General features: G+C 41.1%; 1 protein-coding gene across 1 annotated transcript; it reads right to left on the bottom strand.

Annotated features, from left to right (window-relative positions):
* Positions 1-1069: 1069 nt before the first annotated feature.
* LOC131674193 (uncharacterized) lies at positions 1070-3417 on the bottom strand. Its single transcript, XM_058952707.1, has 2 exons — positions 3218-3417; positions 1070-1322 (listed from the first exon to the last, which is right to left on the bottom strand). The coding sequence occupies exons 1-2, from the start codon at positions 3415-3417 to the stop codon at positions 1070-1072; spliced, it is 453 nt and encodes a 150-aa protein (XP_058808690.1).
* Positions 3418-24718: the final 21301 nt, after the last annotated feature.

Here is a 24718-nt window from a genome sequence, read left to right as displayed (position 1 = left end):
AAGTATATCTACTTATTCTACTGGTTTTATATAAGGAAAATTAAATATTTCTTTTTGACTTCACACTTGCACTTGGTTATGCGGAATATGTGGACACAATACACACCTACTACAAGAATGTAACGATTAGTTTTTTAATGATTATTATTTGGCATTATTTGACCATTATTTGGCATTTATGTTTTACTTATTTTACGTGATAAATATAAATGGCAACATTAATACATCAGTTTCTTCCGTAATGGGAAAGTCTTACTAAAACCATTTGATATATTTAAAAAGTTACTTGATTATTAGTTTTCTTACGCTGACGAGGATCGTGAATGTTGTCACAAATATTGCATTTCCTTATTCGGAGTTAGCATGGCATATTGTGAATATAGTAATCATAAAAACATGATTACAATATGACTGGTATACTACGGAAAGATAGAGGCAAATAGAAATAGAGATCGAAAGAACGTTTACCTTTTCGGAAAAAAAACAAATGCAGCTTAGAGCGTATGATAAGTAATTTGTATCTTATAAGGTCGCAAGGAATTTTTTCCATTCATATCATAATTGCATATCATTTGTTATTCACCATAATTTAATCATAAAAACTAGACCTTAGGACGGCTAGGTCATTACTTTACTTGTGATTGGCTGTTTGGGAGATAAAAAAAATTTTTAATTCTTATTGGATCATATTATTCTAAGCAAAATATTAAGTTTTATGTACGCTGATAAAATTAGTATTATTAAAAATTTTAATTTTATAGTGTTTTGCATTAAGTCACTATAACTAAATATAATTTATTTAGATTTTTAAGTTTAAGCCTGGGAATGACATTTTGGATAAAAAATAAAATTTTATAATCTATACCTGGACATCCTTAGAACTAGGTAAAGAAAATGTGAATTAACTATCTTAATTAAAGATGTGATATTTGCATAAAATGTAAATGGCATAAATAGTTGAATATACGTTAAAATTGATATGGTGGTCCTGAAAAGGACCGTTTATGTGGATAGCTCTAAAAATTGATTATAAAAAGGATTTATTTTTTAGAAGTAACCTTAATTTTGGTTACTGTGGCTTTCTTTGCTTTGGGTGTTTTAGGCTTCGTCGGAGTTTTTGCAGTTTTTGCTTTACAGGTTTATCGGTTTTGGACTTAGCTGGAACCTTTTTCATTGTAACTGGTTTCTTAGCTGCTGGTTTTGTAAGATCTGCTGATTTTTTTGTTGCACTTTCCTTGGGTTTGGGCGCGGCTTTTATTTTATTAGGCGCTGTGGATTTTGTAGCAACAGTAGATTTCTTAGTTGCTACAAGACTTGTGAATCTGACGCCCAAAAAAATTTTTTAATCATATTTTTGAGTTTTCATGAGCTAAAACTTTTTCTCCCTTTTTCCGGATTATGTCTCCGCTTGAAATTTTATTTCCGGATTTTCCGTTTTTAAGAAAATTGCAAAAAAAATCGGGCGTTCGTACAGCGCGCAAAATGCATTAAACATTTTTCTCCTGCTTAAAAAGAAATAATATCGATAGCGGATGATAGCTCCTTATTCCCGGATTACGAAACAATTTTCCTTTTGTCGATTTTCTATAAAAAATTGAGGAAAATGTAAAAATTAGTAATATGCGGCAGTTAGTCGATAAAACAGGTAAAACGTTTGCTAATCACCAGATATCCCTATATGAGTTCTACATTGCGTAATTATAATAATAAGTAATTTAAATTCTACTCAATTAACCATTCACATTTTATGTACACATATACATAAATAATTTTTTCTAAGGTTTTCTATAAGTTTGTCGACATATCAATTTTATAATTAATATTTTAACTATATAAAATAACATAATTCTGAACAAAGTAATAAAAAAATTGAATTGACTAGTTAAAATTGAAAAAAACAATCATTGATCAAAAACTTATAACTTAGTTTTATATTTGTTGAATTATTTAATAACGAACTTAATTTTACTTCCATTCTTCTTAACAATATAAAGTAATAATCCATTGTATAATATTATAAAAATACTTCAATATACAGGTCAGGTTATGATAAACTATATTTGTTTTGTCAAAAATATATTTGTTTCAACGTAGCAACACTTTTGCTAATTTTGTGGATAATGATTACGATTAGGTATTTGCATAAAAAAATATAAATAATCCAACCTTATTGTTTTATAGTTTTTAATATATTTTATAATACGACATATTGTTCACAATGTTTATCAACAAATATTGTATATATAACATAAGCAAGGAAAAATAAATTATATATTTTTGACAAAACAAATATAGTTTATCATAACCTGACCTGTATATTGAAGTATTTTTATAATATTATACAATGGATTATTACTTTATATTGTTAAGAAGAATGGAAGTAAAATTAAGTTCGTTATTAAATAATTCAACAAATATAAAACTAAGTTATAAGTTTTTGATCAATGATTGTTTTTTTCAATTTTAACTAGTCAATTCAATTTTTTTATTACTTTGTTCAGAATTATGTTATTTTATATAGTTAAAATATTAATTATAAAATTGATATGTCGACAAACTTATAGAAAACCTTAGAAAAAATTATTTATGTATATGTGTACATAAAATGTGAATGGTTAATTGAGTAGAATTTAAATTACTTATTATTATAATTACGCAATGTAGAACTCATATAGGGATATCTGGTGATTAGCAAACGTTTTACCTGTTTTATCGACTAACTGCCGCATATTACTAATTTTTACATTTTCCTCAATTTTTTATAGAAAATCGACAAAAGGAAAATTGTTTCGTAATCCGGGAATAAGGAGCTATCATCCGCTATCGATATTATTTCTTTTTAAGCAGGAGAAAAATGTTTAATGCATTTTGCGCGCTGTACGAACGCCCGATTTTTTTTGCAATTTTCTTAAAAACGGAAAATCCGGAAATAAAATTTCAAGCGGAGACATAATCCGGAAAAAGGGAGAAAACGTTTTAGCTCATGAAAACTCAAAAATATGGTTAAAAAATTTTTTTGGGCGTCAGATTCACAAGTCTGTTACCAGGCTTTTTAGTAATTTTTTTCTCGCCTTCAGACTTAGCGGCAAGTTTAAATGAACCCGAAGCGCTAGTTCCTTTTATTTGGACGATAGTTTTCTTGGTAACAGCAGACTTGATGTATTTTTTTTATAAAGGTAGACTGCTTGTCAACGTCGATTTTGTAATTGCAATATACTTTTTGATAGCCTGGAGTGAAGATCCTTTCTTTTCTTTCAGAGCGATAATGGCGGCATTAACCATCTCACCAGTTGGTGGATGGTTGGGCTTGGTCGTTGGTTTCTTGGCTCCAGCGGTCTTTTTTAGAGCCTTAGTTTTCTTGGGCGAAGTCTGGACCACAGGTACCTTAGATACTTGAGCTACTGCTGTTTCAGCCATAACGAATGAGATATTTTAAACACTGCTACGGAGCTGCTAAAACTATTGTCGAACTTTGCCATTATAATGTTGTTGTATTGAAATTAGTTCTGAGGGTAAAAGAATGTCTTCCAAATATCTGTTAAACTTAGTCCAGACTTCAAGCCAAGTATTTTCAGTTATTATTACGCGTGATACAGTAATATCAACTGAAACTATATATATTATTTTATCTATTGAGACTATACTACTTACCGAATTACAATTCGTTAAGGGTGTTATACTCCATCTTCTACCTTTTTTTTTTTTTTTTTTTGATGGGAGAGGAGGGGAAAATCCTCGAAAGGACACCTACTAAGATGGAGTAGTGGGTAGTGCCGGATTTTTACCGGCTAAAAACCCCTCCACGGCGATTACCAACCCGGAGGTTATGAATCAAGAAAGGGGAGGAGGTCGCTCGGTGGGGGGCCGGTAAACTTACGCAGAGTGCGAGGCTTGGGGGGGGGGGGGGGGGGGGGGGGGATTTGAGAAGATTATTTTCGTTTCGTTTCGTTTTAATGACTGTGGGTACCTGAGGACTCCGATGCGCCACAATTCAAATTTGAGAGATAAAATTTGAAATTTAAAAGAATTTTAAAGTTTTTATTGGTAAAAAGGGTAGGAAGAGAAGAGTAGGGAGAGTGTATGAATTATTTTATAAGGTATATGTGTAGGTAGGGTATAGTAATGATTGATTTTAGTTGTCGGTAAAATAGGTGTTTTGATTATGTGTAGTGTGGATGTAAAGAGTTAAGTTCGGTATATAAAATGATTTTGGAGGAAGTAAAGTTATATAAATAGGTTGCATTGTTTTAAAAAGTCTGTTATAAATTTGGATGTTATTTCATTTGGATTAGTTAATATTTTCTCGATGGATGGTGGGGGTTGTTTTTTCTTCTTTTCATAGTATTTTTTAAATTTAATATTTAATGTGTATCTTTGTAGGTGGTAATTGGGGCAGTCCCATACAATATGATTTGCGTCTTGTGAAGTATATCCGCATGGGCACGAAGGAGAATTGGTCATATTTTTCCTATGTAAGCTGGTAGCTAGATTATAATGATTAGATCGGATTCTTATAATTGTTGTTAAATGTCTTCTTGAATAGTTTATTTTGGAGAACCATGGTCTAGGATTTTCTTATTGGAAGTAGTATTTAAAGTAATGGGAGCCTTTTTGTTGACTTTGGTTAGTGATAAATTCATTATGTGATTTTTTGTGGTTGTTGTTTATTTGTTGTAGAAAGTCTGTATAGTGAAGCTGGGTGATTAGATTTGTTCCTTTTTGAATGGCTTCTTTTGCTAAAAAATCTACTGTATCGTTGTAGGGGATATTAGTATGGGATGGTATCCAGATAAGTATTATTTGGATGCCTAGAAGTTCACATTCATGTAGGAGGGATTTGATATCAAGAATTATATGTGATGTGTTTTTTGATTTAATGGGTGAGTAGTTGGAGATGACTAATAAGACGCTGAGGGAGTCAGAGAAGATATATGTTTTATTTGGTTTTATTATTTTAATTTCATGTATAGTTAGGAAGATTGCTAGTGCTTTGAGTATAAAGATAGAAGCTGGAAGTGAGGTTTTATATTGAAGCTTTAAATTTGTTGTTGGGCTATAGATGGCAAGGCCAGAGAGTGAAGAGGTTTTAATTTTAGAGGCATCAGTGAAAAAAGTTAGATTAGAATTTATTTCGGTATTAAATAATTTGTTGAATTCTTGCGGAGGATTATTTGAGGATTTTATATTTTTTCCAGAGGTTGTATCAATGAGATTTTTTTTTATGGTAGCGTGATAGTTGTAATCGAAAGGGATAGGGTGTGCATGAGTTGCAATTTTGTTAACTGTTAAATTTGTTATATTTCTCCGTGTTTCTATTGGGATAAAAGTTTTTTGTATTTTAAATGTGTCTTTTTATTTTAGGTCGTGATCTAAATTTTTTAAGTTGATTAAGATTGGTGAGTTTTGAGATGATATTAGTTTTAGTATGACGGTGTAGGCTGGTCATAGCCTGCACCGTGTATGCCTGCATTCTCTCTCCCAGGCGAAGGCACACGGCTGGCATCAAACGCACGTTATTTTCACGTGCCTCATGCCTGCCTCTTTATTTTCAGCAACGCACGAGAACAGAAGGCGAAGCCATAGGCGCGACGACGCGATCGAGCATTGAGAGTGCGCGAGAGAGAGAGAGAAGCAATATATGAGTCTAGTGGTTGGGCTTGGCGCGCGGCACTTGTCGCGACTGGCATTGCCGCGTGCCGCCGATTAGGAGGCGAGTGGTGGGAGAAGGCGTGAGAAGCTGGCTCTCACGCACTCGCGACAGTGACGCGACGCACGCGAGTACAATCGGCCGCACTAGCTTGAGTGATCGTCGCCGTGAAGCCTGCCCTTTGTTCAGCCAAGCAGCCAGCAGTCTTCCTGCAGATTAGCCGAGCCCGTTTCTCTGCCAGCAACAGCGGTCGCAAGTTCTCCTGCCAAACCGCCAGCAACGCAGCAACCAACAGGTTCTCCTGCCAAACCGCCAGCAACGCAGCAACCAACAGTCTTCCTGCCAAGCCACCGGTGGTGCATCTGCAAGACTGCCAGCGACAGCAACATCCGCCAGCATCGGTCAGGTTATTTGTTCTCCTCTCTCTTTGCATCTCTCTTTTCCTCGGCGATTTCGCGGTTCGTGTTGCTGCGCCAGGCTTCCCCGAGCCGGCGTAATTTCCGACAGTGCTTTAGTTTTTAGAGTATAAGTTGTTGTTGAGTCGGTTAATGAGACGGCAAGGCGCTCACTTTTTTTTTTTTTTTTTTTGTTGATGGGAGAGGAGGGGAAAATCCTCAAAAGGACACCTACTGAGATGGAGTAGTGGGTAGTGCCGGATTTTTACCGGCTAAAAACCCCTCCTCGGCGATTACCAACTCGGAGGTTATGAATCATGAAAGGGGGAGGAAGTCACTCGGTGTGCCGGTGACACTTACGCAGAGTGCGAGGCTTGGGATGGGGGGGGGGACTTGGGAAGGTTAAGTTGGGGTGAGGAGCGAACAGGGTCTAGGGACTTTGTCCTTGGTTTTGCTGGTGTAGGACACCAAGCAGTTGATGGTGGGGTTTGAGTGTTCGGATATCGAGGAGCGGAGGTTTTTGGTGTAGGTGGCGGCAGCTTCCTTGATAGAGGGGAGGCCGGTTTCTCGTAGAATTTGGGAGTTTCTGATGTACCATGGGAAGTTGAGGGCATTGCGGAGTATGCGCATATAGGTGCTCTCAAGTTTGTTGATGGATTTTGCGGAACCCCAGACAGGGATGGCGTATGTGCTGATGCTACGTATGATGGCGTTGAGAGCGCGGATTTTGGTTGTTTGGGAGATGTTTTTGTTGGTGAAGAAAGGCTTAAGGGAGGCGAAGGCGCCGTTTATTTTATTACGGACGGCTTGGGTTTGTTTGCTCCAGTTGAGTTTTCTGTCGAATACCACTCCGAGGTATTTGACAGAGTTACTCCACTGGATTTTGTGGGATCCGATTAATAGGTTATCGGGGGGGATGTTTCGGTGGGAGAAGAATAAAGCTTCCGATTTGGTTTCGTTGAGGTTGAAACCCCATTTATGATACCATTTTAAAAGGTCTGGGATGAATTTGTTGAGGACTGAGGAACAAAACTTTTTGGATTTGGAAGTGTATAGTAGGGCCACGTCGTCAGCGTATTGAGCGGTCATGATATTTTTTTGGATAGGGATGTCGTAGCAGAAGATGTTGAATAACGCTGGGGAGAGTTTAGAGCCCTGTGGGACGCCGGCGGTGACCTTTTGGGGGGAGGAGAGGGATTTGCCAACTCGAACCTTGAAGGTCCTGTCGGTAAGGAAGGACTTCAAGAGGCCGATCAGATAGGGGGGACAGTCAAGCTTTAGAAGCTTGAAGATGAGTCCGTTGTGCCAAACTCTATCGAAGGCTTGCTTGGCATCTAGGAGGAGCATGGTGGTGTGCTGTCTTTTATTTCGGTTGTCAGCGATGAACTCGGAAACCCTGAGAAGTTGGTGGCAAGTACCGTGGGAGTGACGGAAACCGTGTTGGAAATCGGGAAGAACCTTATTGTTCGTGATGAATTGGTTGAGACGGGGGGGGATGATGTTTTCAGTGATTTTGCTGAGTGTGCTGAGAAGGCTGATTGGTCTGTAACTAGAGGCTTGATTTAGGGGTTTTCCAGCTTTGGGGAGGCAGATGATTGTGGCTACTTTCCAAGATTTTGGGAAGTATTGTAGTCGCATTATAGCATTGATGATGTTACAGATGGAAACGATGTGGAGGCGGGGGAGAATTTTTAGGACACTGTTTGGAATGCCGTCGGGTCCTGGGGCTTTGCGGTTCCGGAGGGATTTGATTGTGTTGGAGATTTCTCCAGGAGAGGTTGGATGGAATTCGGGGGGGGAGATATTTAGATTGTGTACTGTGTGGTTAACAGAGTTGTGGAAATCGGTGTAGTTGATGTGTGTGGGGAAGGGGGAGCATTGGTCTTGGAGGGAGTCAGCAAGGATGTTTGCTTTGTCCTCTTCGGCAGAGAAGGAAAGTCCATTTTTGGTGAGAGGGGGAGAGTAGGGTTGGCGGTTGCGCAGTGATTTAATCACCTTCCGGCAACGCCTTGGGTTTTGCTCAGCTTCGGATATGTAGTTGTTGAAGAGGGAGTCGCGGGAGGTTTGTAGGGCTTTGCTCAAGTCGCGTTTAAGTTTGTTGAGCCTGGGGCGGAGGTCTGGATTTCCGGTTCTTTGGAGGAGTCTGCGGGTTTTGTTTTTCTTGCGAATTAGTTCGCGGATAGCTGGGGAGGATTTCGTTTTAGGGAGAGGAAGAGGGGAGGATATGCTGCTAGCTAGGAGTATTTTATCTTTAATTTCAGTGGTGAGGGCGGTGACGGAGTTTTCGATGTCGGAGATGGAGTGGATTTGCTGAAATTGGAAGGTGGAGGTTTCGAGGAGGTATTGTAGGGTTAGCATGTTGATTTTGGATTCTTTGGGAGGATCTGTTAAGCTATGGCCGGGGACTTCGAGGAGTACCGGGTAGTGGTCCGAGTTCAGTGCTGAGATTGTACGGGGGTCGTTCTCTAGGGTGATATTTTTAGTGATAAAAATATCGAGAATGTCAGGGGTTTTGTTAGGATCCCCGGGAAAGTGGGTGGGATCAGCGGGGGTTTCAATTGTAAATTGATTAGTTAGTAGGAGGCGAAGGAGGGTTGTACCTTTGGGGTTTCGGTTTTGACAGCCCCAAGAGCTGTGTTTGGCATTAAGGTCGCCAGCTAGAACGGTCGGAGTGTCCGTGTTGAGAAGGGGGGTGATTTCGGAGAGATTATTAGCATTTGGGGGAGAGTAGCAGGTAATGATGCGTAGGGGTTTGTTGTTTAGTGAAATTTCAACTCCGTTCACTTCAAGGGAGGGGGAGAGAGTGCTGATGGCTTTGTGTCTGAGGGAGTTGTGAACTAGGGTAGCGACACCGCCGAAATTGGAGTTGGAGCGATCGTTTCTGTAGACGGAGTAGTTGGGGATGAAGAGCTTTCGGTTGGGCTGTAGGTGGGTTTCGGTGATACAAACGACTTTTATGGAGAGTTCGTCGAGAAGGTCACATAGTTCTGTGAGTTTATTTTTGCCGACGGCTAAGAGGCCGTTTGCGTTCCAATTTAGGATGGTTAGTTTGGGGCTGGGGTGTGGGGAGGACGGATCGTTGGAGGACGTCGGTGAAATTGGTGATGAATTCCCGAAAAAGCTGGAGGAGGGCTGGGTTTTCGGTTGCTGTGGCTTGAAGTGGGGGGAGGGGGGATTGGGGCTGGCTACTTGAGCGTAGGTGAGAGGGCTTCGGGGGGGAGGGGGTCCGGCTAGGGTGCGGGGTGGAGACGGTTGTGGTAAAACCGAGTAGAGGGGAGGGGGAGGAGGAAGCCGCGAAGGGGGCTGAGGAGGATTGGGGGAGGGAGGGGAAGAGGAAGATGCGTTTTCCTTGGGAAGTGGGTGAGTGGGTGGTTTGGGTGGAGGTGCTTTGGGGCATCCTCGGTAAGTGGCACGGTGTGCGCCTTTGCAGTGGAAGCAGGTGGGGGTTTTGTTGGGTTTGTCTTTTTGAGGGCAGGTGGGGGAGGCGTGGGGTTTCGCGCAGAAGGAACAAGTCCAGGGGGCTTTGCAATAGTTTGCCGTGTGTCGGTATTGTAGACAACGACGGCATTGCGGGACGATGTTGGATTTTCGTTTAGGCTCGACCTTGACATTGATGCCGCCAAGGCATTTGAGCTCAAAAATGGTGTTTGCGGAGGTGGATCGTTCGAGGTGTACGTGGACGAGGGGCCAAATTTTGTCGCCGTTGCGCATGCGACGGACGGATTTAACAGGTAGACCTTTTTTGGCGAGTTCGGATTTAATGTCGTCATCCGAGTGAAATTCGAGGACGCCGCGGATAACTACTTCGAGGTCGCGGTCTTGTCGGACTTGGTGGGTGGAGTAGTGGATTTTTTCTGCTTCCATTTTGGCGGTGAGTTGGCGGAAATCGTCGATGGAATTAAGGTAGATACGGACGGAGTCGTTAGTGACTACTGTGCGTCTGGCGGGGATGTCTTCGGCGTCCATGTATTTTTTTATGGCGAACCAGAGTTATTTTTGGATGAGATGGATGGGAGGGGGGGCGGCCTTTATGGTCGGATTCTTCGTCGGGGTCGGAGTCCTCTGATGAGTCTGAGAAAAGGATGTTGGCTGTCTTTTTCCGTTTAGGGAGGCGTTTGGGCAGGGATGGTGTGGAAGAGCCTTTGAGGGGCTGGGGGGGAGTAGTGGGGTAATTGTGATGGGGGAGCAGTCCATGGGCGGGGGCGGAGAATTGGCCTCTACGCGGTCGGGGTAGGGGAGGAGCCGGCGGCCGCGGTTGCGGTTGCCCGTGCGAGTGCTTGGGATAGAGCCAGGACGTGGCTGTCGAATTCGGCGAGTTGGGCTTTGGCTTCTGCTAGGAAGGCATCTCGCTTGGTGCGGAGGTTGAGGAGGCTGGCTTTTAATTCAGCGATCTCAGAGTCCCTGTTTTCGGGGGAGGTAGGACTTACTTGGGAAGCATCAGGGTTGCCCATTTGTAGTTGTAGCTGCTGTTGTTGTTGTTGCATCTGTTGCTGCTGATGAGATTGTTGTTGTATCTGCTGCTGTTGTTGCTGCTGCTGAGGTTGATGTTGGTTGTGGTCGTTGTTTTGGGTGTTGTCGTGGAGCGCTGTTGATGACATGGCGGCGGGGGAGGTAAGCCCTGAAAAGGGCTGATTGGACATGAGAGGAAGGATTTGTGTGGTGGGTGTCGTGGTTTGTGACGGCACCTTGGGGGTTGGCGTTATTTGTTTTTTACGTTTGTACGAGGTCTTGAGAAGGACCGATAAAGCACTGGGGAGGGTCCTGATAAGGACCGTTTGTGAGGTTATTTGGGATTACAGTGTAGAAGGCTAGCACAACCAGCGCACGCGGCGGAGGCTAAGCGAACGATGTGAAGGCGCTCACGTGCCGGCCGTCTTATTTCGATTAAGCGGCGATCTATTATGTTAACATAAGTGAAATTGTTTAGTTCGTCAACACTTATGATAGAGCAGTTGTAATAAATGTAAATAACTTTCACAATATTCCAGGATGAATTCCTGGAATATTGTGAAAGTTATTTACATGCACTTCTCCTTCCTGCTTTACTAGGAGCGACACACAGCCTCCATTACCCTCCCCTTAAATAATTCGGTAATAGTAGCGAAATTGTTGGCATTGAAGGCCCACGCTATTACATTAGTATGAATTTATTAGCTAGATGTTGAAGTCTTTCTTTGATGTAGAAGATTTTGGATTCAGCATGTAGGACGTTTATTGGTGTAGAAATTCTACATCCTAGTGATAGTCTTATTCCACTGTTTTGAGTTTTTTGTATTTTCATAAGAAGACTTGAGTTATCTATGTGTGTTAGGTAGAGGCTGTATTCTATGGTGCTTCTAATAATAACTGAATAAATTTTTAGTAATATTTGTGGGTAGCTGCCCCACCATGTTCCTCTAAGTACTTTAATTATGCTTAGTAATTTTAAACTTTTTCCTATTATGTAGTTTGCGTGATCATTCCAATGAAGATTGTAGTCAATATATAGTCCTAAATATTTAACTTTTTTTGATGGGTATATGGGAGTGTTATTTATTAGTAGAGAGTAATTTTTAATAGCAGGATAGGGAGCTTTTGTGAAGATAATAAATATTGTTTCTTTAGCTGAAAGAGTTAATTTTAATTGTAGGAAAAAGTTGATTATGAGTTCAAGAGTGTTTTCTAATATGTTTATTGATTGTTTGATATTTAGAACAGAAATATATATAATAGTGTTATTTGCGTATTGGATTAATTTTACGTTGGGAGGTATGATTTGTGTGAGTTCATTTACATATAGATTATATAGTAGGGGGCTTAATACAGATCCTTGAGGAACTCCTATACTTTTGGAATGTGGTCCAAACAGATTATTGCCGATTTTGAAGAGAAGAGATCTATTGGTAATTAGATTGTAGATGAAGCATCTGGTTTTTTTGGGGATTTTTAATTTAAGTAAGATTTTGTCGAGTATATTAGGACAGACATTGTCAAAAGCTGATTTTATGTCAATAAAAGTAGAAAAGGTGTTTTGATTGTTGTTGTTTGCTAAATGAATATTAGTAATTAGGTGGGTTAATGCATGTTGACAAGATTTACTTTTTCTGAAGCCGTATTGAGATTCTGTTAAGAGATTATTTTTTTCAATGTAATGATGTAATCTTGTGTTGATTAATCTTTCTGTTAATTTCAGTATGCATGAGGCTAATGATATTGGGCGAAATTTATTTTTCGATTTTTTAGGTATTAGCATTATTAAAAAGTTTTTCCAAGTATCATGAAAAATACCATTTTCAAAGTAGTGATTTAGTGAAGATAGAAGTAACATTTTAAAAGATAGTGGGGTGTTTTTTAACATTTTGTAGTCTATTTGATCAAGGCCAGGTGTGGAGTCTTCTTTGGTTGCTTTCAAGGATAAATTTAGTTCGTGAAAGGAGAATCAAGATCTTTTTGTTCATTTGTGTGTTGTTCTATATGATTATATGTTGGTGGGTGAGAAGGGAATGTGTTTGGGGATGAGGAGAATTCTTTAATGAATTTTTTTGCATTATTTATTACTTCGGTGTCGTTGTTTGGATATTTTATGTTGTTATTGTTGTTGATGTTTTTGAATTTGTTTATAGTGTTCCATAGTTCTTTTATATTCGTGTCTATCGAGATCTTTTTTTCAGCAAATTCTTGGAATTTCCGTCTTTTGATGTTTCTAAGTTGATTTTTAATACGTGTTTCTGTTTTTGTTAGTAATTTGAGGTTTTTATACGTGGGGTTTTTAAGGAAGTTTTTGGTTTCTTTTCTTCTTTCATTTGTTAATTTTGAGCAGTTGTGGTCCTACCATGGAGCTTTGGGTGTTTGGGATTTAAATTTTTTTGTAATTGATGGTTCTTTATAATCTGATAAGTTGTTTATTGAATTGATGTTTGAAGTGTTATATTCTAAATTGATGTTATAGTTGTTATTGGTATGTTTTTTATTTTTGTTGTTTTTGTATAGTTTTATTGTTGAAGTGATAAGGTTGGTTAGTAGATTGTATTTTTGGTCTTCGTTATATTCTTTTATTGTTTCTGAGTTGTTTTCTATAAATTTGTCTATGTGAGTTGAGTAATGACTCCAATTGATGTTTTTGTAGTTTATTTTATGTGTAATGTTGATGGGAGATCTTTCGTGGGTTATGGAAATAGTGGTTTCTATTGGGAGGTGGTCACTATTCATGCGGTCTGGGTAAGTTTTCCACGTGGTAGAGTTGAGAATATTGGTTGAGATTATTGTGATATCTATAGGAGGTGAGAGGAATTGTTCTTCTTGGTTATTGAAATAAGTATGAGAGCCGTCATTGATTATGGATAAGTCTGAGTCGAAGAGTGCATCGATGAGATTTTCTCCTGATTTACAAGTCTTGTTTTCACCCCAGGTAAAGTGGTGGGCATTTAAATCCCCGCCGATAAGGGTGTGTTCCCTATTGGAATTTCCCACATGGGATACCACATGGGGTCCCACATGGGAACCTATATGGGATCTTATGCGGGATCCCGCATGGGATCCCATGTGGGATCCTTTCCGGGAATTTGATAGGATTTCCCACATTGGATCCCACATGGGATTCCGCATACGGTACCAAAAAAAATTATTGATATAAGCATATTTTCATTGATAATACCTCGAATAAATATTTTCAACATGCAATAATACTAATAATCACAATTTTAACTCATTACATTTTATTTTCTTAATGAAAAATCGAATTACAAATTTATTATTCAATAGTATTAAGTTGGAACTTATATCACTTTTAATATTCATAAGCTTTAATACAGAAACCAAATAAATTGTTTTTCTTTTCATCTTCGTGCGTCTTGTATGGCGTAGCCGATATGTCGCTTGTATAATCCTTTCCAAGTCGCTGCCATAGCTCCAGTAGGATCGATGGCGTTGCAGCGTTTCATTAAGAGAACTGTACGAAGAATAATATTAATTGGAAGCAACTATTAACATAGTTAACTTTAGTAGAATAACAATATTTTTATAACCTTTGATAATGCGTAATTCTCGACGGAAAATACATTTATTTGCCAATTCATGTGGTTGAAATAAACAACGAAAATCTGCGTCGAAATATTTGAGGTTCTTGTTGAAACGTTTATTTCAACCACATGAATTGGCAAATAAATGTATTTTCGAGATAAAAACAACGGTAGTAGTTAATGACAAAGAAAGACTAGAAATGTCCCGTCGAGAATTACGCATTATCAAAGGTTATAAAAATATTGTTATTCTACTAAAGTTAACTATGTTAATCGTTGCTTCCAATTAATATTATTCTTCTTACAGTTCTCTTAATGAAACGCTGCAACGCCATCGATCCTACTAGAGCTATGGCAGCGACTTGGAAAGGATTATACAAGCGACATATCGGCTACGTCATACAAGACGCACGAAGATGAAAAGAAAAACAATTTATTTGGTTTCTGCATTAAAGCTTATGAATATTAAAAGTGATATAAGTTCCAACTTAATACTATTGAATAATAAATTTGTAATTCAATTTTTCATTAAGAAAATAAAATGTAATGAGTTAAAATTGTGATTATTAGTATTATTTCATGTTGAAAATATTTATTCGAGGTATTATCAATGAAAATACGCTTATATCAATAATTTTTTTTGGTACCGTATGCGGAATCCAATGTGGGATCCAATGTGGGAAATCCTATCAAATTCCCAGAAAGGATCCCACATGGGATCCCATGCGGGATCCCGCATAAGATCCCATGTAGGTTCCCATGTGGGATCCCATGTGCTATCCCATGTGGGAAATTCCAATAGGGTTTATAGTTAGAGGTTGAGCTTAAAAATTGTGACCAGGTATCTATTGTAGTTTGGGTGGATGGGATTCTATATGTTGATATTATTAGTATAGAGTTTTCTTTATTTGTATTATTTATAGATAAGGAGATAGATACAGCGACGGTTTCTAGTGTTTTTTCGTTATAGTAGATATTTGTTTCTTCTTGAAAAGGGAGGTTTGTTTTTATTAGAATTGCTACTCCTCCATGTTCTCCTGTTGTTCGGTCTTTTCTTATAATATGATAGTTAGGGATGTTGATATAGGATTTATCATTTAGCCAGGTTTCTGAGAGCAGGATAATGACATAAGAGTTGATAATATTTTTTAGGAGGTATAATTTATTACAAATACTTCGACAATTCCATTGAAGTATTTTAAGTTTATGTACTTCTTGTTTAGTGTTTAGCATTGTTTGTTAAAATAATAAATATATATATATTAATTGTGTTGATAGGATGTTGAAGTATAATTTGTTGGGAGTTAGGAGAGTAAATTGTTGATTTTTGTTTTTAGTAATTATTTTAATTTTACATTTGTGATTCTGTATCTATTTGATTATATGTAGTTTCAATGTTTTCATTTAATAAATTATGAAAATTTTGATCTGAATTTAGATATTGTATTATAAAATCGTGTGAAATAGCATATTGATTTTTAAATAGATAGGTGTCTTCGTACATGGAAATTTGTGATGTAGTAAGGGTTCGAGTGGGGGAGTTGGGGAGATTGGATGATCATTGGAAGTTGTAAGATTCGGGTTTATGTTGTAGTTGCCGTTAGGAGAAATGAGGAGTTCGTTGTGTTTTTTTCTAAGGTCATCCTGTGTGTTTGTTCGCGCCATTTGCGCTCCGAGATTAAAAAAAAAAAAAAAAGAGAGAAAGCGACCGACAATAGAATATAAGGAACGACGCAAGGGCAATAAATCATCGACTTCCGCGTTCGGTGACGTTTACAGTCGGAAATAGGCGCGCATCTGTTGTTTATTGCATACCGCCAATTGCAGCGCGTATTTCCACATCTGCGCACCGCATGTCCAAATGCAGTTATTAGGCTTCTTAGTTTTTTAGGTGAAAATGAACTCCGCTAATCCGGCAATACTCTCGTCTTAGCACGTCTGGGGAAAACCCAGACGTGCTCGATGACCAATGATCTCGAGGCCGCGCGCGTCAATAAAAAAAAGAGAGTTCGCGGCCGGCGGCCGCAGGTAATCAAAGGTCGCACGGACTCTTCCACCCTCGCAATCGTAAATCCCTCTCTGTTTGGCCCCCTCGGACGGGCCTCAAGAGTAGGGAGAATTTTCCGCCTATTTATTCTCGCGTCTTCGGATAGAAAGGGTTCTGTTCCTTCCGGAAACCAGACAGCTACGGTCGAGACTCTGCTCTCTAACGTGCATCTCTCATCACTCAAAAGGGTTATACGCGACAAGTCCTCTTTCTGCCGCAAGTGCATGTCTGCGACACCGAGCCAAGAGAGGAACCGTGAGCGCTCAGGTGTGTGAGTGTGTTGGGGTGCGACTGACTCGCTAGTTTCTCGTGATCCCAGTGACGCATTTCAAGGGGACTGACTGCGTCAGTGGAAGACACCCTCAAGTCTCCGGGGTGCTACCAGTTCCTTCCTGCCCATCAGTCGGCAAACTAAGCGACATCGCAGTTTTTGTGTGCCCAAGACGTTGGGGCTGCGGTGCGCTGATGTGTGTGTGTGTGTGGTAGCACCTTCCCTCCCTCTACCTATGTTGGCGTCGACTGTAAGCGAACACACATTTTACTCTGAATGGCCATTCACCGTGCAAACTGTACAGGCTCCGCGAGCCTCAGGTAATCTATTATAAGCGTATCCAATTTCTCTCTCTCAATTTTGTATTAGTGGCGTAGTTTTTATTTATAATAGTAAAAAACTCTGTAAGTAATCTATAGGATCTCGATGGCTTTTCCCCACTCATGACTGGGGTTTTTATGCCGGATGAGTATTCCTCACTTTAATAATTTCATTAAAGTTATATTGTATAATTAGGACTTATCATTTATAACACGCAATCATCCATCCCTAATTCCGAACTTATTTATTGTCACGTATTATCTCCTCGGCGCCTTCAGCTTGCCCGTCCGGAGTATAATTCATTGTTAATAATATTAATAATCGTAACATTTAAACTACAGTTTAAACAGTGTTTTTGGTTTGTAGGATGTTAGAGTAAGTTTTTTTCGGAGAATGTAATACCGTTTTTTCGGAGTTAAATTATTTTTTTTTGTGTTTGAATTTTGTACATGGAGTTCTTGGGGGGTTGGAGCTTCGTTCATTTCGGGATAGTCTGAGAATCTGAATCTTTTGGAATTATTATTGTATTGATTATGTATTAATTTTGCCTCTTTTATTGAAATGTTTCTTTTGATTGCAGTGGTTAGGATGTCTTGTTCCATTTTTTTAACTTTGCAGTTTTTATCTGTTGGTAAGTGATTTTCATCACAATTTAAACATTTTTTTGTCACGTCGTTTATTTTGGGGCACTCTTGATAGTTGTGTGTTGTTTCTCCGCAGTATATGCATTTTTATTGTTTTGAGTTACATGAGGTTTTGACATGGCCATGTCTGTAACATTTGGTACAGAGTTTGACTGTTGGTATGTATAGTTCAGTTCTGTATCTAACTCTGTAGAGAAAGGCATGTTGGGTAGTTATTTGTCCCTTATACGTAACTAGGATAGTAGTGGTTGGTAGGTATTTTACTGTGTCATTTTCAGTCACTTTTCTATTGAATCTCTTCACATTGATTATCGGTAAAGTAGATATTGGTGATACTAACTCTAGGTTGTTGATGATTTCTTGTTCTGTGATGTTTGTTGAGATTTGTTTAATTACGCATTTTTTGTAAATGAATGAGCTTGGTATAAAGGCGGTTAGGTTGTCTTTTTTTTGAAGTATTCTAGTTTGAGAATTGAGTTGGCAATTTTGCGGTTGTGTGTAATTATCGCTATTTTATTTCTACCTGATCTGATGTATTCGTCGATTGAGCCATTAGGGAATAGCGGGGTGATATGTTTAGCAATTTGAATTGGCGTTATGATTGTTTGATTTAGGTTATTTTTGTTATCAGGTTCAGCGGGTTGTACAATTACTTTGTATGGGGGAAGTATGTCGTATGGATATTCTTCAATTTTAGGCAATTCTATCCTTTGTGATTGTGGAAGCTGAGTTTCTCCTAGTTTAGACTATTGTGATCCTTGTTTAGATTGTGAATAAGTTTCAGGATTATGGTTTCTTTTGGGGAGTTTTTCAGGGAAAGTTATATTGTTTTCATTTTCATTTAGAAGTCTTTTGTTTCTTGTTTGGTTTGGTTGATGTTCAGGACGGGAATAAAGCAATATATTATTAATAAATTAGTCTAAAATCTATATTGATAGAAATACACTCACTTAATTTCTAAAATACAATAAATATTAAAATTAAATTAATGCTAATTCCAAGTGAATAATAAATGATTAAACTATATAATTTTCTAAATATCGCGCGCGATAAACAAAGGTTTGAGTTGCTGCAGTCAACTCGATCTTATAGTTCTTACAAGAAAATAAAACGACTTGCTAGTTCGGCTTACTAATGAGTTCTGAATCATGGGCAGCGAGCAAGTCGAAATCTCAAAATTTTCTTTTATCCCCACTACAGGGTTTTATGTTCTCCTCTCGTTAAAGGAACGTATAGGCATTGCTTTTACAGCATTTCCTATAATTTTGGGTAGCTTGCCATTTCGCTCCTCGCTAACTATGAGAGTCGTGTTCGGCGTTGTCACATGACACCACGCGTTAAAGATCTTTTACGATCTTTTCTCGCTAAATGAGATTGGAATAAATATTCCAATCTGCTTGGCTGTAGCAAAGCATACACCTATTTATCGATGTGCTTGCTAGTTGAGCTTGTGGGATGGCTTCTGGTCTCTATTGGCGATCTATGGATTTTATTTTCGAGGCATTATTCTTCTCGATTTGTTTGTTCTGTGCCCTATTACGTGACAGTAGAGGAACTCTACATCTCTTTCTGTCACATTCGCTTTACAACATCGCCTCGTATCGGCGCCCATCCATCAGATTCACATTAGTTTTCTATTAATGTTAGTTAGTCGAGTACAAAACTTATAGCGCGTTTACATAAAATTCTCTTATCGCTCTATTTCTTGTTGACAAAACGAACAAGTCTACGCATGCAAGGAAGCTAGTAGAGCCGAGAACATACAGCGTTCATGATGTGTGCAGGTCAAGTTCCTATCGCAATAGTTTCACTTTTCGGGTACGGCTGATTTCAATAGTCGGCTGAAAAGTCATGAATCACGGCTTGCGCGGTCCTGCGACCTTTTCTAGCGAATACCCTTTCCGAAACAGATCAAATTAAGGTATCGTGTCAAATATGAGTCGAGCGCGCAAACGGCATCCGCGATATTGCCTCCGTCTGTTTATCAACGATTAATTTCTTATTTTAAGCCGACCGCGACAGTTGAGTTAACATTTCAACATCCGTTAGGTAGCTGTTGTTTAAATGGTTTTTTTCGTCGTTTATACTCATCTCGGGAATGGGCGCTGGGGGGGGGGGCAGAGCTGGCCGTCCCACGAGATGAGTTATTGAGGTTAGGTTCTTATCCAAAAAAATCAATTAGGAAAAATAAAAAATAGAAAAAGAAGGTGATGATGAGAGATAGATAAGGAGTTGAAGGATAGTTAGAGGATAGATATTGGATTGATCTTACCAATAAAAACCAACTTTGATTATTATAATTTTATTAAAAATATAAGAAGGTGGAATCGCACGTGCATCTGAGGCGCCCCCAGGTCACTTTTTTTCGAAGATTATTTTGGGGTGAAGAGAGAACAAGGTCTAGGGACTTTGTCCTTAGTTTTGCTGGTGTAGGACGCAAGGTAGTTGATGGAGGGGTTTGGGTGCTCGGAGATTGAGGAGTGGAGATTTTTTGCGTGGGTGGCGGCAGCTTCTTTGATAGAGGGGAGGCCGGTTTCCCTAAGAATTTGGGAATTTCTGATGAACCATGGGATGTTGAGGGCATTGCGGAGTATGCGCATGTAAGTGCTCTCAAGTTTGTTAATGGATTTTGCGGAACCCCAGACAGGGATGGCGTATGTGCTGATACTACGTATAATGGCGTTGAGTGCGCGGATTTAGGTGGGTTGGGAAATATTATTGTTGGTAAAGAAGGGTTTTAGGGAGGCGAAAGCGCCGTTAGCTTTATTACGGACGGCTTGTATTTGTTTTTACCAGTTGAGTTTTCTGTCGAATACCACTCCGAGATATTTGGCAGATTTACTCCATTGGATTTGGTGGGAACCGATTAAGAGATTTTCGGGGGGGATGTTACGGTGGGAGAAGAATAAGGCTTCTGATTTGGCTTCGTTGAGGTTGAAACCCCATTTATGGTACCATTTTAAGAGGTCTGGGATGAATTTGTTGAGGACTGAAGAGCAGAACTTTTTAGTCTTGGAAGTGTATAGGAGGGCCACGTCGTCGGCGTATTGAGTAGTTATAATGTTATTTTGGGAAGGGATGTCATTGCAGAAAATGTTAAAAAGAGAGGGGGAGAGTTTTGAGCCCTGTGGGACGCCAGCGGTGACCTTTTGGGGGAGGAGAGAAATTTGCCAACTTTAAAGGTCCTGTCGGTAAGGAAGGATTTTATGAGGCCGATCAGATAGGGGGGGCAGTCAAGTTTTAGGAGCTTGAAGATGAGACCGTTGTGTCAAACTCTGTCGAAGGCTTGTTTGGCATCTAGGAGGAGCATGGTGGTGTGCTGTCTTTTGTTCCGGTTGTCAGCGATGAACTCGGAAACCCTGAGAAGTTGGTGGCAAGTACCGTGGGAGTGACGGAAACCGTGTTGGAAATCGGGAAGAACCTTATTGTTCGTGATGAATTGGTTGAGACGGGGGGGGATGATGTTTTCAGTGATTTTGCTGAGTGTGCTGAGAAGGCTGATTGGTCTGTAACTAGAGGCTTGATTTAGGGGTTTTCCAGCTTTGGGGAGGCAGATGATTGTGGCTACTTTCCAAGATTTTGGGAAGTATTGTAGTCGCATCATAGCATTGATGATGTTGCAGATAGATACGATGTGGATGTGAGGGAGGATTTTTAGGACACTGTTCGGAATCTCATCGGGTCCTGGGGCTTTACGGTTTCGAAGGGTTTTGATCGCGTTGGAGATTTCTCTAGGAGAGGTTGGATGGAATTCGGGGGGGGAGGTATTTAGATTGTGTACTGTGTGGTTAACAGAGTTGTGGAAATCGGTGTAGTTGATGTGTGTGGGGAAGGGGGAGCATTGGTCTTGGAGGGAGTCAGCAAGGATGTTTGCTTTGTCCTCTTCGGCAGAGAAGGAAAGTCCATTTTTGGTGAGAAGGGGAGAGTAGGGTTGGCGGTTGCGCAGTGATTTAATCACCTTCCGGCAACGCCTTGGGTTTTGCTCAGCTTCGGATATGTAGTTGTTGAAGAGGGAGTCGCGGGAGGTTTGTAGGGCTTTGCTCAAGTCGCGTTTAAGTTTGTTGAGCCTGGGGCGGAGGTCTGGATTCCTGGTTCTTTGGAGGAGTCTGCGGGTTTTGTTTTTCTTGCGAATTAGTTCGCGGATAGCTGGGGAGGTTTTCGTTTTAGGGAGAGGAAGAGGGGAGGATATGCTGCTAGCTAGGAGTATTTTATCTTTAATTTCAGTGGTGAGGGCGGTGACGGAGTTTTCGATGTCGGAGATGGAGTGGATTTGCTGAAATTAGAAGGTGGAGGTTTCGAGGAGGTATTGTAGGGTTAGCATGTTGATTTTGGATTCTTTGGGAGGATCTGTTAAGCTATGGCCGGGGACTTCGAGGAGTACCGGGTAGTGGTCCGAGTTCAGTGCTGAGATTGTACGGGGGTCGTTCTCTAGGGTGATATTTTTAGTGATAAAAATATCAGGAATGTCAGGGGTTTTGTTGGGATCCCCGGGAAAGTGGGTGGGATCAGCGGGGGCTTCAATTGTAAATTGATTAGTTAGTAGGAGGCGGAGGAGGGTTGTACCTTTGGGGTTTCGGTTTTGACAGCCCCAAGAGCTGTGTTTGGCGTTAAGGTCGCCAGCTAGAACGGTTGGAGTGTCCGTGTTGAGAAAGGGGGTGATTTCGGAGAGATTATTAGCGTTTGGGGGAGAGTAGCAGGTAATGATGCGTAGGGGTTTGTTGTTTAGTGAGATTTTAACTCCGTTCACTTCAAGGGAGGGGGAGGGAGTGCTGATGGCTTTGTGTCTGAGGGAGTTGTGAACTAGGGTAGCGACACCGCCGAAATTAGAGTTGGAGCGATCGTTTCTGTAGACGGAGTAGTTGGGGATGAAGAGCTTTCGGTTGGGCTGTAGGTGGGTTTCGGTGATACAAACGACTTTTATGGAGAGTTCGTCGAGAAGGTCACATAGTTCTGTGAGTTTATTTTTGCCGACGGCCAAGAGGCCGTTTGCGTTCCAATTTAGGATGGTTAAGTTGGGGCTGGGGTGTGGGGAGGACGGATCGTTGGAGGACGTCGGTGAAATTGTTGATGAATTCCCGAAAAAGCTGGAGGAGGGCTGGGTTTTCGGTTGCTGTGGCTTGAAGTGGGGGGAGGGGGGATTGGGGCTGGCTACTTGAGCGTAGGTGAGAGGGCTTCGGGGGGGAGGGGGTCCGGCTAGGGTGCGGGGTGGAGACGGTTGTGGTAAAACCGAGTAGAGGGGAGGGGGAGGAGGAAGCCGCGAAGGGGGCTGAGGAGGATTGGGGGAGGGAGGGAAAGATGCGTTTTCCTTGGGAAGTGGGTGAGTGGGTGGTTTGGGTGGAGGTGCTTTGGGGCATCCTCGGTAAGTGGCACGGTGTGCGCCTTTGCAGTGGAAGCAGGTGGGGGTTTTGTTGGGTTTGTCTTTTTGAGGGCAGGTGGGCGAGGCGTGGGGTTTCGCGCAGAAGGAACAAACCCAGGGGGATTTGCAATAGTTTGCCGTGTGTCGGTATTGTAGACAACGACGGCATTGCGGGACGATGTTGGATTTCCGTTTGGGCTTGACCTTGACATTGATGCCGCCAAGGCATTTGAGCTCGAAAATGGTGTTTGCGGAGGTGGATCGTTCGAGGTGGACGTGGACGAGAGGCCAAATTTTGTCGCCGTTGCACATGCGACGGACGGATTTAACAGGTAGACCTTTTTTGGCGAGTTCGGATTTGATGTCGTCATCCGAGTGAAATTCGAGGACGCCGCGGATAACTACTTCGAGGTCGCGGTCTTGTCGGACTTGGTGGGTGGAGTAGTGGATTTTTTCGCCCTCTATTTTGGCGGTGAGTTGGCGGAAATCGTCGATGGAATTAAGGTAGATAGGGACGGAGTCGTTAGTGACGACTGTGCGTCTGGCGGGGATGTCTTCGACGTCCATGTATTTTTTTATGGCGAACCAGAGTTATTTTTGGATGAGATGGATGGGAGGGGGGCGGCCTTTATGGTCGGATTCTTCGTCGGGGTCGGAGTCCTCTGATGAGTCTGAGGAAAGGATGTTGGCTGTCTTTTTCCGTTTAGGGAGGCGTTTGGGCAGGGATGGTGTGGAAGAGCCTTTGAGGGGCTGGGGGGGGGGGGGGGGAGTAGTGGGGTAATTGTGATGGGGGAGCAGTCCATGGGCGGGGGCGGAGAATTGGCCTCTACGCGGTCGGGGGGAGGGGAGGAGCCGGCGGCTGCGGTTGCCCGTGCGAGTGCTTGGGATAGAGCCAGGACGTGGCTGTCGAATTCGGCGAGTTGGGCTTTGGCTTCTGCTAGGAAGGCATCTCGTTTGGTGCGGAGGTTGAGGAGGCTGGCTTTTAATTCAGCGATCTCAGAGTCCCTGTTTTCGGGGGAGGTAGGACTTACTTGGGAAGCATCAGGGTTGCCCATTTGTAGTTGTAGCTGCTGTTGTTGTTGTTGTTGCATCTGTTGCTGCTGTTGAGATTGTTGTTGTATCTGCTGCTGTTGTTGCTGCTGCTGCTGCTGAGGTTGATGTTGGCTGTGGTCGTTGTTTTGGGTGTTGTCGTGGAGCGCTGTTGATGACATGGCGGCGGGGGAGGTAAGCCCTGAAAAGGGCTGATTGGACATGAGAGGAAGGATTTGTGTGGTGGGTGTCGTAGTTTGTGACGGCACCTTGGGGGGTTGGCGTTATTTGTTTTTACGTTTGTACGAGGTCCTGAGAAGGACCGATAAAGCACTAGGGAGGGTCCTGATAAGGACTGTTTGTGAGGTTATTTAGGATTACGGTGTAGAAGGCTAGCACAACCAGCGCGCGCGGCGGAGGCTAAGCGAACTGATGCGAACTGGTATTGTCAAAAAAATCTAATCTAGAATTGGCGTTTGTGATGAGTATTTCGACGAGCCTTGCGGCTGAGAGTGCGTTTAGGTCTCTGTACCTAGCTGTTGAGCATACCAGAGAATGATTTGTTGAGTATTTTGTCAAATAAGTTTCGTTGTTAGCGTGTATGGTGTGAATCTTAGTTGAGACTGGCTCGTAATTTGCCTGAGCCAGTCAGTCTGTGTTGTTTGTAGTTATATGTATTTGAGTTGCGGGAGTAGATGTTTTACCTTGTAAGGTAAATTGTCAGTTTTTGCTGACTTGATGTGTTCGATAGATGGAATGTCTAGGTTTTGGTAGAATGATGTGGCTTGCTCGTGCACCACGTGCGAGATTAGTTGCATTTGAGCCTGGTAATGCAAGTCTGAGATTTTGGTGTACTTGTGGGCTCCTAGTGCCATTCTCAGGCATTTATTTTGGATTCGCTGAAGATTAGTCATGCTAGTTTGTGTGATCATGCCGCCCCATGCTGGTGCAGCGTAGAGCAGCGTTGGCCTGATTATCATTTTGTATACCAATAATTTATTTTTGATTGAC

Source organism: Phymastichus coffea, unplaced genomic scaffold, assembly GCF_024137745.1.
Source record: "Phymastichus coffea isolate CEN01 unplaced genomic scaffold, Cenicafe_Pcof_1.1 PCOF00218, whole genome shotgun sequence".
Taxonomy (NCBI): Eukaryota; Metazoa; Arthropoda; class Insecta; order Hymenoptera; family Eulophidae; genus Phymastichus; species Phymastichus coffea.
Note: the sequence above shows the minus strand (reverse complement) of the source record. Positions and strands in the feature narration are given on the sequence as shown.

What these genes read in the sequence shown, in the direction of transcription:
- LOC131674193 (XM_058952707.1), bottom strand. Translation starts at nt 3,417, where the DNA reads ATGGCTGAAACAGCAGTAGCTCAAGTATCTAAGGTACCTGTGGTCCAG. An exon ending in TCACTCCAGGCTATCAAAAA is followed by an intron (nt 1,323 to 3,217) that starts GTATATTGCAAT and finishes TTTGGGCGTCAG; the next exon opens with ATTCACAAGTCTTGTAGCAA.